We start from the raw sequence: 16792 nt of genomic DNA on the forward strand, positions 1-16792 counted from the left end.
TTAATGAGATTGGGACCAAAGGCAATGAAGAAGTTGTATAGCCCTTTGTTTGTTTGTTTTTAATCACTATAAATGAGTTGTGATTTATGATCTCAAACCCTAGACTTGATGTTTCAAGAGCTAAAAGCTTGGTAAAGAAAAAAAAAGACACAATTCAGCTTTGAGAGAAGTAAGAAAGCTAGAATTTCACAGACTGAATTACTCCAGCATGTAAAATTAGTTTTGCTGATGATTATATTCTCTTCTAGGTTTCTGAGTGAAGATGAATTTGGCAGAGATCTGTGACAATGCCAAAAAGGGAAGAGACTATGCACTCATTGGGAATTATGACTCTTCTATGGTGTATTACCAGGGTGTCATCCAGCAAATCCAGAGACATTGCCAGTCCATCAGAGATCCAGCAATTAAGGGCAAATGGCAACAGGTATGGTGAAATAAGGTTGCCTGTATTCTGTTACTTGGTATTTGAAAAATATTCTGTACTTCCTCAAACTTTTATAGTGTAGAGGATGTGTATTTCAGCTAAGTTTATAACGTTGCCTACACGATGTTGAGTTGACATTTATAGGGAATGATTTCTTGTGGTGTATTTGAAAGGAATCTTTATATAAATGTATAACATTTTTTGCTTTGTTTTCACTCACGATGTTTGGCTAACCATTGGTCTGTTCATGTGTGACTGTATGCTCTGGAAAAATTGTTTTGCTGAGGACTTCCCTTTGCTATTTTATCTCTTGTCCATCTAATATTCAGCAAATTAAGGTGTGAGTTGAATGGGTTAGCATCAGTAGAATGGCTGTCTGAGTAGCAGGTAGATATGCACACTACAGCATGCAAATTGTATGCTCTTGGTCTGGATCATGTATCACATATGTGTAAGTATATATACACACATATTTTTCACTGTAGAAAATGTGCTCTATCTAGAAAAAAAAAAGAAAGATACCAACTCAGAGAGCAAAAATGTAAAAGTGTATTCCAGAAAAATAATCATATTGAATGAATAATGTTTTGAAAGAACATAACTCTTATGAAGGATACAATTTTGCAGTAGCTGAAGAGATGATTTCAAGGAGCGTTTTTCTAAATATCAGTGTTTAACTAATGCTATTAAAAACAAAAGAAAAGTCTTTTCTTTATTGCAGCAGGTGCATTGATCATGATTTTGTGCTCGAATTATCTGCTTCTTGCAGTATTTTGTGTACTATTAGCAAAAACTGTTAGCAATCAAATGATAATCAAATCATAATACTATTCATAGGTCTTTATTGTGAAACTAATTATTAAAGTCTGTATACTGGCTGAGACCTTGATGGAAAAGAATGTGTGTGCACAAACAGCAGTGATAGTGCCTAGCTTTCCTGGTGCTGAAAGAAGCTGAACATTGTATAGGAGATGCTGACATTTGTGTTTGTATTCGAGCTCCTCCCCACTCCAGGCCACACTGAGTGGTATTTGTGCCCTGATCTTGTTCTTATTTCCTGCCCAATTTGTAGCTGATGTGCAGGTAAAAACATGAGATTTTCCTTGTTCTGCAGCTGCATTTCTGCATCACCTTCACTTTTAGTATTTTGTGTTTCCCCTGATGACATTAAATCTTCCATTAAACTTTTAACAGCTTTTGGCTTATGAAGATTACTTCAAGTCTCACAATCTCATGACATTGCGTGTTATTTCAACTGCTGCCTGTGCACCATGGAATGTATGTTGTACGTTGGATACAAACCTTGAGTATAAAGGGACCTTTAATGCTGTTTCTAGGATTCTTTTCTAGGTAAGGCAGTCAGCACCTTACCAGTGAATCTGAAGTTGGCACCTTGTCAGAAATTACCTCTTTTAAGTAAAATCAGAATTGCCCTAACAGTGTCTGTACACAATTTAAAAAGCGCTATCCCCAGAAAGAGCATCAGCAGGTGGAGTGCTGTCTGTCATGCTGTGTGCCCATGCTAATTCTGAAACTTCTCAATACAGGGGTGGTAGCTAAGCTTTGTCACAATCTAGCTTTGCCATTACTTGTGCCAATCTCTGCTCAGGGACAAATACCTGAAAGTAATAAGTGTGGAAAAAAACCTGTTCTTCATACTCAGACTGTCTTCATTATTTATAGAACTACCTGTAGGCTTGGGAGCAAATGATAACCCTGGAATCCGCAGTTTTTTCACACTTGCACTTCCCTCACTGGGACCTAGAAAAACTGACCTGCTTTCTAACTCGCCCTTCATAGATACTTGTGCTTTCTCATTCTTTGAGACCGAATAAGAGGGAATTTGATGATCTGGATGTTAGCACTGCTTTCCAACTCCAACAGCAACTACTTCCAAACTGCCAGTGCCATGCAGCTGCTGTCTGACAGACTGCTTCTCATGAAAAGTGTAAACCCAGGAGTTACATTACCAAGAAACTTGTGTTGATGCTGTACACATAAATGTAGGAAAATTCAGGTCTAACCCACTTGGTAGCAGCGAAGTGCAGAATCAAAATCAAAATATTCCCCTGCCCTCTTGAAAAGCAAAGCAATCCTTGGGTCGTGGATAGGGTAGAGTGCAGGGAATTTTTACCTAAAATTGTCTCTCATCTGGAATATGGAACGAACCTGTTCTTTAGTTACTTCACTTTCTTCATCTTCTGATGAAAGTGAGGACAGTAATGCCACTGGTACTTTTTGGATGTGGAGTTTGGCAATCTTTAGTTGGGCAGATCTGTACCTGTTGGGAATGGTCCATGACATTAATATACATGTAGGTAAATGCTCAAAGGAGAAGAAAAGATTATTGAATCAATTCTTTAGGATCTGCAGTCTGTATGCATGCTCACAATTCATCTTGATCCTTGAACCTCCTGAGGGATTCCTAGGAAATGGACACTGAGGGAAACTGGCAACATCAAACCTGCCCCTTCTTTCTGTCCAGTTGTGGACAGTGCATGGTTTTTTTCTGAGGCAGTGAGCTCAGTTTCAGGTGTTGTGTACTCATTCCCTCCTAAAATTGGAATGTCCCTAAGAGTAACATACCTCCAAGAATGGTTAAGCTGTGCCATGGCAGTCAGTTAGCTTGCCACTTGTATGGACCATTATTCTCCCCCATACAGTCACTTCTCTGTAGGGGATTTTCCATTGGGTGAATCTGCTTTGTGGCTCTGTATACTAACAGGATTTTGCCAGCAGTTTTTTATTGAGTTTATTGAGAGATGTAGAGCAGAGATGAACCACAACTAGGTGAGATTTTGGGTCAGACTCCCAAAGACTCTTGATCTACTTTTCTTAGCTTAGGTGACGGGATTTTCAAATTTCTAGAGGCTGGTCTAGTCAGAATGATGCTCAGTGCTGCAATCCAAGTATTTAGTAGGTTGTATTTCACACAGCGCATGTAGACAGCTTCAGCTTTCATTGCCAGTTCTTGTGCTTGGTGCTGAGAGGATAATTATGAGGAGAAGGAACACGAACACACATCAGCTCCACTGGGAACAGCTTAGGGATGCAGGTTCACTTGAGGCAATACTGCTTCTAGAGTGTCAAAACCAGTGTTGACTGGGGATTGTTATTAATCTGGAACAACATGCACAACTTCAAAACAACAAAAAATGCATCCTGGAGGTCATTGCAGGGTCTGCCAAAGTAGCAATGTGACAATATGAGAATTCCCCTAGCCATTTCATGGGGTTCATTTTCTGATTACTTGCTTGGCATGGTGATATTGAGCATCACCTGCTAGTGAGACCCTTACTTGTTTTATATCTGGAGGGTTTGCAGCTTATTCTTGGATGGCTCAGAGTAGCCCCAGTCAAAACCTGAAGCAACTCATCTCTATACTTCACAACTACAAAAGGTAGACTTTCTCTCACGACTGCTACTGTGAACTTTACTACTTCTGACATTCCCTTTGTTTACTCCAATAGAGTTTCTTGGCGCTTGTAGTCTTTTTACTAGACAGCTGGCTTGTAGGAAGGAGCTGCTTCAGTGACAGTTCAGCAGCTGCAGAGTGACAGCTGAGCGTGCCCCCAGGAGATAGCACGGTCTTTTGTCAAGGCCAGAGGCTGTCGAGCAAAACCTGCTGCATGTTATGACCGCGTGCTGTGTGTTGCACAGTATCTGAGAGCACAGGAGCTGGAGCTAAGGCGGAAATTGGACGATTTTCAGAGTGCTGTGAGAGGCCAGCAAGGCACCCTTTGCAGTCAACCCCATTGGAGCAAGTGATTAGGTGCTCTGTGCTCTTAAAATAAAGGTTGATTCTGGTTTTACAATTTTAAATGCCTGTCAGTCAGTCTGTGCCTCTGTTGTTTCTGCCTCATGCCTGTCTTATTAACACTACATAAATTGTTTCATGAGTAATTAAGGAATATTCTGCATGAAGACCTGTGAATACTGTGCTTTGACTCCATGGGATTACACAGAGCATCCATTTTGGGTATGACTGAAGGAATTGTTATTTTCAGTTTTTTAAGTGGAGCTTGTTGAACAACTAATGCTAATTACAGGCAGTAATTTCAGGTTTGGAAAATGCTTTCATAGATACTCTATTAGTTTTGTTCCAGCATTATGCAATTAAAAAACAGCCCCATGCGTTACATGCATTTACCAAAATACAAAATATTCATGTTATGGGAGGTTTAGGCTGTAGCATAACAAGGAAGAGCTGGTCTCAAAGGTACTGCAGTTGCAGGATTGTGGAACATGGAGGAATTCTGAAACTCTTTGGAACTACTGCAAAGAGAAAGTGAGCTCAGCTCCTGGTCATTGTGTTTATACCCATGTGTTAGGATGTTCTTGATGCTGAATGCCCAGCAGGGCCAAGCTCTTCCCACCCAGACTTCTCTCAGCAGCATTAGCTTCTCTCCCTCCTCTGCACCCTGCTGTTCTTTGTCCTTGTATTCATCTGATCACAAGCTAGCAAGCCAGTGCAGTTTGCCAATTCAGCAAAGCTCCTTTATTTATATATTTAGTTAATACCCTCCTAGGGTTGTTTTCTGCCAGAATTGAGTCCAGAATAGCTGTAGGGAGTGTGGTTATGTAGATGTGAGGAGGGCGAGATCTTTCTTTTTGGCAGTGAGAGCTGTTAAGTCAGCCTATGCTTAAACATGAATAACGTAAAAGGATTTTTGGGGAGTTCTCTGTAACCTGAATTGGAGCCACCTGGGAGCCCTTACACCTAAGGGAAGGTGAAAAGAGACTGGGTGAGTCCAGACCAGTGATTTCCCTGTTTGCAGCTTTCACAGGCTGCTGCAGTCACACTCATCCCTCAGAGGCTCTGCTCAGTCACCTCCCTAATTATGGCATAGCCCCTCTTGGTTTGTATCTGGCTTGTTTGTTTGCCAGCTGCAAGAAACATTTTCTGCACCTGTTTCATCTGACTCAGACTCTTCAAAGCCTCTAGGAATTTGTCGAATGTTTTTCCTTTGTGGTTGTCTTGTTTAAGTACATTGAGGGCTTTTGGTTCATTTGCCAGGTACCAAGACAGCGATAAGGGCTGTGTGTTCCAGAGTTTGCTCAGGTCTTGCTAACAAACGGGCAGCAGCTGTTAGTTTCTTTTCAGCTTCCAAGGCACCAAAAGCTCACTTTCTCTACATTTTCAGATTCTACCCTCCTTTCTGCTCCAGGGAGCTGAATGACAGTGCTGCAGTCCTCGGTGAGGGGCTGCACATCGTTTCAGTAGTCCTGAGTGGGAGAAAATGAGCGTGAGGGAGAAATGAGGTGAGCAGATATGAGCCAAGTGTGCTTCTGCACATATGCTGGTAGGACACAGCAGCCTGCACTTGCCTACCATGCTTCCTTTCTGAGCACACGGGAGATTATAGGTTGCTAGCTGCATCAGTAAGTGCCATTAGGAAGAACATTGGTAAGGTGTGGTGCTACTTAACATTAATTTCCTTCACAAGAGTGGAGGTTGGTCCTGCAGGATGGAAAGCATCATTGAACAGCAGGTGGAAGACTGGTAAAATGCCATGCAAGTGCACTTAGTGAATCCAAGTACATCTTAAGCTAATGTACCACGAGCTCATGTTTTTGAGCAAGAATGTAGAGTGCCTTTTTGGCTGTCGATGTGCACTAAGGACTGGTGACCTTAACACACAAAACTTGAACTTGCAGTAAACTGTATTACTTAAAACTTGTGAAGTTTTTTCCCAGACTTAATGGAAAAAAAATAATGAACAAATATTCATTAAATAATTTTGAAATTACTGCAGAAATGCTAATGGTGGCAGTGGAAACATTAAGTATAAAATTCAACTGCGTAGTTCAGCAGTTTCTTCCTGATACATAATTTCCTCTCATTCTTTCCTCACCTGCTTTGCTTATCATTTGAACTTATGCTACAGGGTGTTAAAGTTCCCCTTTTTTTTTTCTAGTCTTCATAATCCATCAATGAATTGTTTTCTGTTTTGACTGTACAGTAATACTGTGCCCATCAAAAAATCACTTTTATAATATTTTATTGTACACATTTGGCCAGTTTTCTAACTAGAACCCTGGAGACTGTACTCTGAGAAGTTCTTTTATGCCAGAATGGAAGCAAATGTTAAAGATCTGCAAGCAGGACCCTTATGCTCTAAAACTATGTCTTAATTGTGCACACGTGTCAACAAGCACTCGTTAACTTTGGCAACTGCACATGTTAAAATTGCATGGTGTCAATCCATGCATTAGCAGTCATGTCTCCAAGTCTCCTCAGGCACTCACAAGCAGGAGGATAAACCCAACTGATTCAATTGTTGATGCTGCTGTCAAGGCTCTTGTCACCCTGATGTGTTTGGGGTTTGGAATGGAAACCCCAGAGTCTGAGATTTTGAGATTTACGTTTTAAAAATGTAACCATTTTTAAATGATGTCTGTGTTTCTGAAGGTTCAGCAAGAATTAGTCGAAGAATATGAACAAGTTAAGAGCATTGTTGACACTTTAGAGAGTTTTAAAATGGACAGACCTGCAGATATCCCTGTGTCCAATCAAGATGAGCCTTTTAGAGACCCTGCTGTTTGGCCCCCTCCAGTTCCAGCTGAACACAGGTAACGAGCGGCTCAGGCAGACTGGTGGAATTAAACCAGGCTGCCTTAATTTCATGTTCTTTTTAGATGTATTTGTAACATGAAAATTGCACTTCATTTTCTAATAAGGCATAAATATAATTTATTGGGCAAAAATAAATATATTATAGTCAGATTTATTGCTGAAGCTCTAAAAAAAAAAATCAGTCCTTTATTCTGGTAGGAGGGATCTTGGAGATAAATGAGCTTTTGGTGGTAGTTGTTTTTATCATGTGCAGAGAGAACATTTTGCCATTCAGTTTATTTCAGCCGTTGAACTCATTGGTGGCTGAAGAATCAATAACAAACTGAAGGATCTGAAAGGATGTGTTGGTTAGAAACTGCTCCATACCCACAGCTAATATAGCCTTTATGGAATCAACTGGTTAATTTATTGCTAACCATGTTCTGCTCTACATGGTTCTTTCTTCTGTATCCACTCCAAAAGTAACTTTAGTTAACTAACAGTTTTCTTAAAATAAACTGCATGTGCATTTTGTGAAATTCTTATTTTTCTCTAATAAAACTTGACACAGGTGGTTAGAAGAAATGATCTAATTTTAATGTGGTTGGCAACTTTGCCCACAGCAGGAGTTTGGAGCTCAGTGATCTTTAAGGTCCCTTCCAACCCAAGCCATGCTCCAATTCTAAATGCAAGAATCAAATTTTTCATGCCTGTGTGTTTCTATCATTTTAATAACAAATAATGTTGATGTTTGTGTGCTCATATATCCAAAGGAAGAAAGTAAAGTGAGAGATCTGAGTTAGCAGAAAGAAGTGCCAAGTTGTGTAAATTCATGTGCTTTATGATTATCAGATAAATTGATCTTGACATTTCAAAAAAAAACCAGCACAAGAATGTGAAAGTAAAATAATATTAAAATTGATTGCTTTGTTGAGTGATATAAATGATTATCAGAGTTTTTCTGGTAAAGCTGTGAGAAATACAAGATATATTCCTTCTTGTATCTTTTATAGAGCTCAAAGCCTAACAGTTCATCCACATCTTTAAGCTGAAATTTAAATTTGTGCATAAAAATAAGGACAATTAGCCACTACCCTGTGCTGTTAAGTTTGAAGAAATTGTTTGAAAGCAAAACCCAGGAGTGTATATAAGTATGTGCTGCTGTTAAATCGTATTCCAGGGAGGTGGTTTTCTTGCAGACCATGCAGAAGATGAAGCAGGGATCACTAATTAAAGTTGGGTGACATTTCTGGCCACGGATTTCAGTTCTGTGTTCCAAAACCAATCCCTAGAGCAAAATAACTGTGACACCTCGTCTGAAAAATAAATTCCACCTCCCCTGCCGCTGCTCTGTTCCCTTTGACATCGTGGGTGATGCACAGAGTAGAGGTGCTTGCAGTTTGGCTTTGTTTACATTTACTTTTGAGGCAATTTTTATGTTTTGACATTTTTACGCAGGGGAATGAAGATGGCGGTAGGAGGATTGTTTTAACATTCTGTCTCTCTGTTTTGGGGCCTGTCAAAGCTATTAGTCAGCTTTTGTTTTGCTGGGGATGTCTTCTGGCTGGGTAGAACTTATGCATAGGACTGTAGCCTGATATATTCTCCTTATTCAAAGTCAGAGGAAACTACAATTACAAAACTTAGTAAGTTGCATCCTCTCTTGTTATGTGCATGCTCATTTCTTGTAAGATTGGTATAATAGTACTGACTGTTATCATTCTTTCCACTACTGAAACTTCTCTTTTGTATATTTTCTTCTTTCTTCATGTGTCAGACAGAAGCAGAAACAGGTTTCTAGATTTGCAAATATCAAAGCATAGGACAGGAGCTTGTCAGCTTTGGTGATAATACACCAAGGCCATTAATAGAATATTAGAACCATTCCTTTTGAATGTTGCTCTTTTTGCTGTTTTTAGCATTTCATTGTTGTGCTTGCCTATTATCTAGAGCCCCACATCAGATCAGGCGTCCCAACCGAGGAGCAAAGCCCTCGAGGAAGGAATCCCCAGGCCTGCAGCCCCGTGGGCCCGTGGGCAGAGCGCAGCCAGCAGCGAGGAGCGACAAATCTGCAGGCAGCCGTGACAGGGAGCCGAGGGCCAGAGGGAGGGATGACAAGGTGAGGAGCGCGGCCGAGCCTGGAACCATTCTTAGCTTGTTATCAAATAATGAAAAACTCTGATGTGGCTGTGTAAAGGTCCCTTCTGCCTCCTGCCCTCCCCCCCAACCCTTCTTTTTTCTTTAAAGAAATTCAAGTCAGGTTTGTAAAGTGCAAAAGTGAGACCAGTGCCCTTCTCTAAACTTTACAAATAGGATTCCACTGTGCTGTTGCTACTGTCCTGCCACAGTAAGATGTGCATGGAGGTCTAGGAGAGTTCTGTAAGTGCTGTGTTATGCAGGTGTGCCAAGTTACTTGAAATTATAGATTTGAATGTGACGTGAGGGAGACATAGCAATTTTAATTTTCTTTCATTTATGAAAACGCTTTTGTTTTTATTATTATGTTTAGGAAGATACTCCTGGGAAAGGGTTTTTTGTTTTGAAGAATAAAATAAGAAGAATAAAAAACAATAATGAAATGAATTGGAGTAAGTTATGGATTCTTTCTTTTGAAGATCCATGCCAAAGAATCAGTGCTGAAGTGAAAGAGGCAGTGATTCACTGTCAAGGAAGGGCTGTGTGCCTGAAAAAAACTGCCTGTGTGTGCAAATCACTGTTTGAGACGCTTGCATTTTAAATGTAATTGCGGAGTCAGTGCTGGGAACCCAAAGAATCTGTGGTATGAATGATACAAGTCCACAGTGTGCTGAGAGGGCTTTGTCCTGACAAAGACGCAAGCATCCCGTTCTGTGCAGCATGCAGTTTTGTAAGGATCTTAGTAAACAAAGAAGAGAATATTTAGTTCAGTTTTTTTCCAGATGACTTTGGTCAGCACCCTCATGGCTTTTCTGTTCCAAGCTGCATCTACACAGTGCAGAAAGAACTCAGAAGATGCACCCTTTCCACTATAAACAGCTCTTTTGATACAAAAGAAAAGTGTTAGGATATACTAACCCTTATTATTAGTAGCACATAAGGCCAGGCATATCTTTAGCAGTGCCACTGATGCACAGATGCACAGATGAAGTTTAGTCATTTTAGAAATCTAAAATAAACAGTCTGTCACCTGCAACCTTGTATTGGATGTCATCTCCAGACAACTGGAAGAAGAGGAGGTTATCAGGAGTAGTCAGCACGGGTTCACAAGGGGGAGGTGTGCTTGACCAACCTGGTAGCCTTCTATGATGTTGTCTCTGGCTGGGTGGATGGGGGTAGAGCAGTGGATGTAGTCTGCCTTGATTTCAGCAAGGCATTTGATACTGTCCCCCACGACATCCTTATAACAAAGCTGAGGAAATGTGGGATAGATGAGTGGACAGTGAGGTGGGTTGAGAACTGGCTGACTGGCAGAGCACAGAGGGTCGTTGGTGGTGGTGCAGAGTCCGGTTGGAGGCCTGTAACCAGCGGTGCTCCTCAGGGGTCTGTGCTGGGTCCGGTCTTGTTCAACATCTTCATCAATGACCTTGATGAGGGGATAATGGCCACCCTCAGCAAGTTTGCTGATGATACGAAGTTGGGAGGATTGGCTGACACGCCTGAAGGCTGTGTTGCCATTCAGCAAGACCTGGATGGGCTGGAGAGCTGGGCAGAAAAAAACCGGATGAGGTTTAACAAAAGCAAGTGTAGAGTCTTGCATCTGGGGAGGAATAATTGCATGCACCAGTACAGGTTGGGGGATGAGCTGCTGGAGGGGAGCTCTGCAGAAAGGGACCTGGGTGTCCTGGTGGATGACAGGTTGGCCATGAGCCAGCAGTGTGCCCTTGTGGCCAAAAAGGCCAATGGCTTACTGGGGTGCATTAAAAAGAGCGTGTCCAGCAGGTCGAAGGAGGTGATCCTCCCCCTCTACTCTGCCCTGGTAAGACCTCATCTGGAGTACTGCATCCAGTTCTGGGCTCCCCAGTACAAAAAAGACAAGGATCTCTTGGAAAGAGTCCAGCGGAGGGCCACGAAGATGGTGAAGGGCCTGGAGCATCTCTCCTATGAGGAAAGGCTGAGTGATCTGGGTCTGTTCAGCCTTGAGAAAAGGAGACTGAGAGGGGACCTGATCCAGGTCTATAAATATCTAAGGTGTGGGGGGCAGAATGGCGAGGCCAGACTGTTTTCAGTGGTGAGTGGAGACAGGACAAGGGGAAACGGCTGGAAACTGCAGCACAGGAAGTTCTGCACAAACATGCGCAAGAACTTCTTTACAGTGAGGTGACGGAGCACTGGAACAGGCTGCCCAGGGAGGTGGTGGAGTCTCCTTCTCTGGAGATGTTCAAGACCTGCCTGGATGCCTACCTGTGCAACCTGCTGTAGGGAACCTGCTTTGGCAGGGGGGTTGGACTCGATGATCTCTGGAGGTCCCTTCCAACCCCTATGATTCTGTGACTCTGTGATTCTGTGATTACTGGGCTTTACTGTGAGGAGCTCACAACAGCATGACTTGTACAGCAGTGTCGGGGAATAACACGATTAGTTACAGCACCTGCTGTCAGATAGTCATGAAGGTCTTCCTTTTAATACGGTGAATTTTAAACACTACCCTCATCTGAATAAATTGGTCACTAGGTGGCAGAAGGAAAATAGCTACCAATGCCTGCTCTTCAAGAAACGTGTGCTCTTCTTTTTGTGTTTTCTAACTAGTTGGTAGTTATATTAACTCCTTTCTGTGGGGCATATATGCAAAAATCACATCAGGTTACAACTTGTCGTGCGATTTTCAATGATTTTTGTAAAGAACCCATGATTTTCCTATGAAGATAGTTTTGAACTATCTTGAAGGAGGAAATAACCAGGTGTGGGAAGTGAAAGAAGTTAATGCAACTTTCTGTATTTTCTGCAGAGGCGTAGAAAATAGGTTTAACTTCCCTTTCAGTTTTATCCTTTCTTATTTTGCGTGTGTTGATAATTTTAAGTTTCTGGAGTAAAGCTCTGTATGTCAAATTAAAGATGTTCTGTAACTGTTCATGGTTGGTTAAAAACAATGGAGCAAAACGGAAGCTTCAAACTAAGTCATCAGATATTTTTCTCACAGTAATTAAGCTCTTTAGTTTTCAGGCTTGGGTAGGGCTACTAAGAACATACAATGAACTTAGGTGACAGACCCATTTCCTGAGATGTGGGCTGCAGTGTAATAGGTTGTACTCTTTCCTGGCTGTAACATTACCGTGTAATATGCATATTTACTTGTAATATTTTTCAATGTAAAACATAAACAGTGGGGCTATATTTAGGAGTATTTTGCTTTGCTGTGTGTATGAAGCTTTCTATCACTGTTCCTCCTTCCCAGCATATCATCTTTTCGTTCTGACTGTAATCACCCTGGGATAAGGATTTTTAACCCGACTCTGCCTGTAAAATGCTATTTTGTAATGCTCCATAAAGTAATTTTGAGCTGAAGCCCATCTTAATGGTTTTTATCCACTAAACCCTTATATTTACACATTTCTTTTTCAAAAATACTACTTTCAAGTGCTTTTTCTTCTGAGTTCCATGGGAAATTGTTTGATTGCTTCTCAAGGTACTTTCTGCTGCATAATTTCCAGGAGTTTTAGCTTCTCTTCAGTAACTCAATTTAAAGAGGCAGCATGGCTGTTACCTGGTATGTCTTTGAGAAATCTCATGATGCTATATTGAACATTTTTTAGAATTAGTCTTTAGATAATTTTTGAACCTCGGTGGATGAGGATGGTTGATATTATGAAGGATATGAAATAGAAAAGGGCTGTGCTGCCATATCTGTGAAGGGAATATTAAAATTGATCAAGATATGATTGTTAAATATTTTTTTTCTTGATGATGCTGATAGGCAATATCAGAAGCAAAGGCAAGGCAGGTTATAGGAAAATGAATGTGAGATGAAATAGTTGCTTTTAGGTGGAAGTACAGGCATCCATAATACATGCGTTATGGCTGGAAGGCTGCATAATCTCCATCCCAGTACTGTGCAAGAACTGGGGTGAGATGGCAGCACTGGAGCAGAGATTTCCAGTAAAAGTTACTGGCTCTGATATTTTCTCACTGAAATGGCAAATTGTGTTGGCCATGTCTGTATTTAGAGGTGAAAAGGTAAAGTGATCCAGGCAACTGCAGTTTTTAATTTTATCTAAAAAGCGTGCAAAGTTTTAAAACAAATATAGAGCAGAGGAAAAGTAGAAGACTTGGGAATAACCACAGTAGAGGGATAGTGGAATAGAGCTCTATACACCGTTTCTTAAGCACAGGTGTTGCCTTCACTAGCACTAACACTTAGAGAAAGAAGTTAATCTACCTGGATGTCACATTGGAAGTAATTAGTTAATCTAGAGACACTTATAAGATCTAGAAGAGGTGTAGAAGAAGAGTAGTGGAGGAATTAAGCAGCAAGAGGAATTTAGACAAGTGGTACTGAAAGTATCAGTCAACTGACAAGTTATTTATGGATTTCTTCAAGGCCAGAAACTTACTCTTGATTTAGACTTAAATTAATGACTGGGCCACAAAAAAGAGACAAGCGCTGATTAAACTTGCTGATAACACTGAGTTGGGAAGAACCAACAGAGAATGATGAAGGTGTTCTCGAGGAAGGGTTGGATGACTGTGCTGGAGCCATGGGAAATGGGATGATGTTCAATGAGATGGCAGTGATATTTTCTGCTAGAAGATGGGAGCTCAGCAGTTGTGCAAAAGCTTTAATGTATCAGCAGATATGATCATAGAATCATACAAACACCAAGGTTGGAAAAGACCTCTAAGACCATCTAGTCCACCTGTCACCAATATTTCTCACTATTTCCCATCGGTACCACATCTAAATGTTTCTTGAACATCTCCAAGGATGGTGACTCCACCAGCTCCTCGCAGCCTGTTCAGCACTTGACCACTCTCTTGGAGCAGTAGTATTTCCTAACATCCAACCTGAATCTCCCCTGGCGCAACTTGAGGCCATTCCCTCCTGTCCTACTGCTGTTACATGGGAGCAGAGGCCAACTCCCATCTCACCACACCCTCCCTTGGCAGTTGTACAGAGCCATAGGGTCTCCCCTGAGCCTTCTCTTCTCCATACTGAACAATCCCAGCTCCGTCAGCCGCTCCCCATCAGACTTGTGCTCCAGACCCCTCACAGCTTCCTTGCACTTCTCTGGACACACTCCAGGACTTCGATGTCATTCTTGTAGCGAGGGGCCTGTGGTGGTACTAGTCCAAGTGAAAGCTACCAGTGCCATTAGGGGTGCTCGTGGTAGCAGTGGCTGGAGCATTTTGTGTGCATTCAACAGCCAAGCTCCAGGAAAATGTGCTCATACGAGAAGAGAGGAGAGCAGAAGGGCTGCCAAAGTGAACAGGGAACTGTATTCAGCTGTGTTCCCAGAGGATGCTGGTTGATATGGAAAATGAGGCAGTGCACAAGGCATGTTTTCTGCCCATCAGGGTGGTGGACGCACGGAAGAGAAGACTATGAAACCAATGCACAAACCTAGTACAAGAATAGAAATAGGTTCATTTTGGAAGGGAGAATTTATATTCCAGTAGGTCAGTCTGACACTCCTTCATGATGCATTTCTACGTGTGTTTAAGTCAGAACTTGGCAGAGGAGGAAGCTTGGTGATATGATGGCCAAGGGGAGTGGGTGGGATCAATCTCTTGAATACTTGTGCACCTCTGCCTACACACATCCACACACCCCCTTACTGAGAAGTCATCACAGCAGCTTTAGCTAAATCTGTTTTAGGAATGAGATGAGGATCTGATTGGAAACATTATATTTTATGACTCCAAGAACATGTAACTCAATCCTGCCTGCATCCAGGTGACAGATTTTTCTTTCTTTCTGGTCTCTACTCACCTACTGACTGCAGATTGCACATTGGACTAATTTAGGACTGACATTAATAATTTTATTGCACGTGAAGACTGTAAATGTTTTAAATTTTGGTTCAATTCCAGAACTGAAAAACCTGAAACACTGAATTTCATCAAAATGACGATCAGCACAGTGCTGAGAGCATGCCTCCCTTTTCTCACACTGCTGGTGAGATAGGCACAGGAAGCAGGAAAGATGACCATCCAGCTTTTCTTTGGAGCTGGGCTCAGGCTTTATGGTGGCACTGCTGTGAGCTGGTGGCTGGGCATAGGATCCTTCCTTTTTTCCTTTATTTTGCCTTTTTCTGCTTTACTTTTTTTTTTTTTTTTTTTCCTTTTTTTCCCTTTTTTTTTCCTTTTTTCCCCCCCCCCTTTATCCTTTTTTTTCCTACCTTTTCTCCTTTTTTTTCATTCTTTTTTCTCCTATTTTCCTACCTTCTTATCCTTACCTCCCCTTTTCTCCCTTTATTCCCCTCTTTTTCTCCTTTACTCTTTTTTCTCCTTTTCTTTTTCCATTTCTTTTCAATTTCGTTTTCTTTCCTCCTTTCTTTTCCTTTCCCTTCTTTCAGCTGCCACATGGAAGGCTCACCACTGCCTGCACCACTTCACACATGTGCTGTTCTGTTCAGTTTGTCCCACACAGCAAACATTCTGCAGGCAGTGACCCTGCCTTGGCCGTGGCTTTGAGCTGCTGCTTCAGCCTCCTCCCCCCATGCCGAAGCTGAGCGACCTCCCTCCCCTTGCGCTTTGCAGCCTGCCTTGCTTTGCTAGACCCTGCAAACGCCAAACAGATGACAGGTTTTGAGAGGCTCAAGAAAAGTCTTCCGCTATGAAAATCAGTGCACTGCAGAGGAATATGAGAGAAATGTGTAACAAATACCTTTCATTTTATTGTGTTTTCTTTTTTCTTCTTTTTTACAGTTACATTTGGATTCCATTTTCTGTCTTCTAAAACCTTCCAAACTCTACAGGGCTTTCTCTCTCTGTTTCCTTTTTTTACACCACGCCATTACATTTTTTTACATCAGCTTTTTGTTCTGAACACAATTCTCAGCTTAATTTCCATTGCAAAAGCCCTGATCTGGGAGCACCAAACAACACTGACTCCACTTGTAAGTGAGAAATAAAACCAGAGAGAAGACAAATGGCTCCCTCACGGGCAAGTGGTGGGCATGCTGCAGCCGCTGCCTTTTTGCAGTGCTAAGTTTGTTGTGTCTCCATCTGCCTTTCAGCCTCTCTGCAAGGCTGCCTTTGTGCAGCCAGCTGAGATCCTTTAGCTCGCTGCTGAGGCTGAGTGAGGAGCTCGAAAGCAGCTCCCTGCTCAGCCCCCTGCCTTACAGCTGCTTTCCCAGCATGGCTGAGCACTGCCATTTAGCCGGGAGGGGAAGCGGTTTCTGTCTGAAGCCCAAGAGGAGGAGTGGGGCTCTAATGCATCAAAGGGTGCTTTGCCCCACAAGCTCAATGGCATTGTGGAGGCATTAACCAGAGACCTGTGGTTGTTGGGGGCAGTGGCAGGGCTGAGCTTGGCTGTTGAATGGATCTCAGCATGGTGCAGAAACTGCTGGAGTTCAAAGAGGTCCGGGTGACTTGGGAGCTTCCTTAGGGCTCTCAGTGCAGTCCTTAAATAAACATGACCTTTTAAAAGCATTTAAGTCTTAATGGAGCTGGCTTCAATGAGAGAAGGGAAGTGGATAGGTTGCAGCTGAGGAAAGGAGAAATGCTGGGCAAGAAGGCCTTAATTAAACAGTGGGAAAAATTCTTCTTGGTTCTCCTCCTTTGAAGATTGCATGTGTCTCAGCTTTGTCATGACAGTGTGCCAGTGGTTTAGCTCTGGCAGGTAACGTGGCAGATGGAGCATCTTCAAAACTGACTTTGGGTGGTCTGGTCTTCAG

At 42.0% G+C, this 16792-nt stretch overlaps 1 protein-coding gene across 5 annotated transcripts in view; it reads left to right on the forward strand.

Moving 5' to 3' along the window:
• The window catches only part of KATNAL1 (katanin catalytic subunit A1 like 1), a 43513-nt gene that overhangs the window by 9782 nt on the left and 16939 nt on the right, over window positions 1-16792 (forward strand). For 4 of the 5 annotated variants that reach the window (XR_006171961.1, XM_042838768.1, XM_042838769.1 and 1 more), the window contains exons 2-4: window positions 249-424; window positions 6837-6997; window positions 8931-9099. Coding sequence is in view for 4 of the 5 variants with exons in the window: in XM_042838768.1 (XP_042694702.1) it covers window positions 263-424; window positions 6837-6997; window positions 8931-9099 (492 nt within the window). In the remaining variant the exon portion in view is untranslated. The remainder of the gene's footprint in view (window positions 1-248; window positions 425-6836; window positions 6998-8930; window positions 9100-16792) is intronic. The other variant, XM_042838771.1, reaches the window with a different exon arrangement.

Source organism: Centrocercus urophasianus, unplaced genomic scaffold, assembly GCF_019232065.1.
Source record: "Centrocercus urophasianus isolate 14NV4802_14NV808 unplaced genomic scaffold, USGS_Curo_1.0 seq_9, whole genome shotgun sequence".
In the NCBI taxonomy this organism is placed as follows: domain Eukaryota; kingdom Metazoa; phylum Chordata; class Aves; order Galliformes; family Phasianidae; genus Centrocercus; species Centrocercus urophasianus.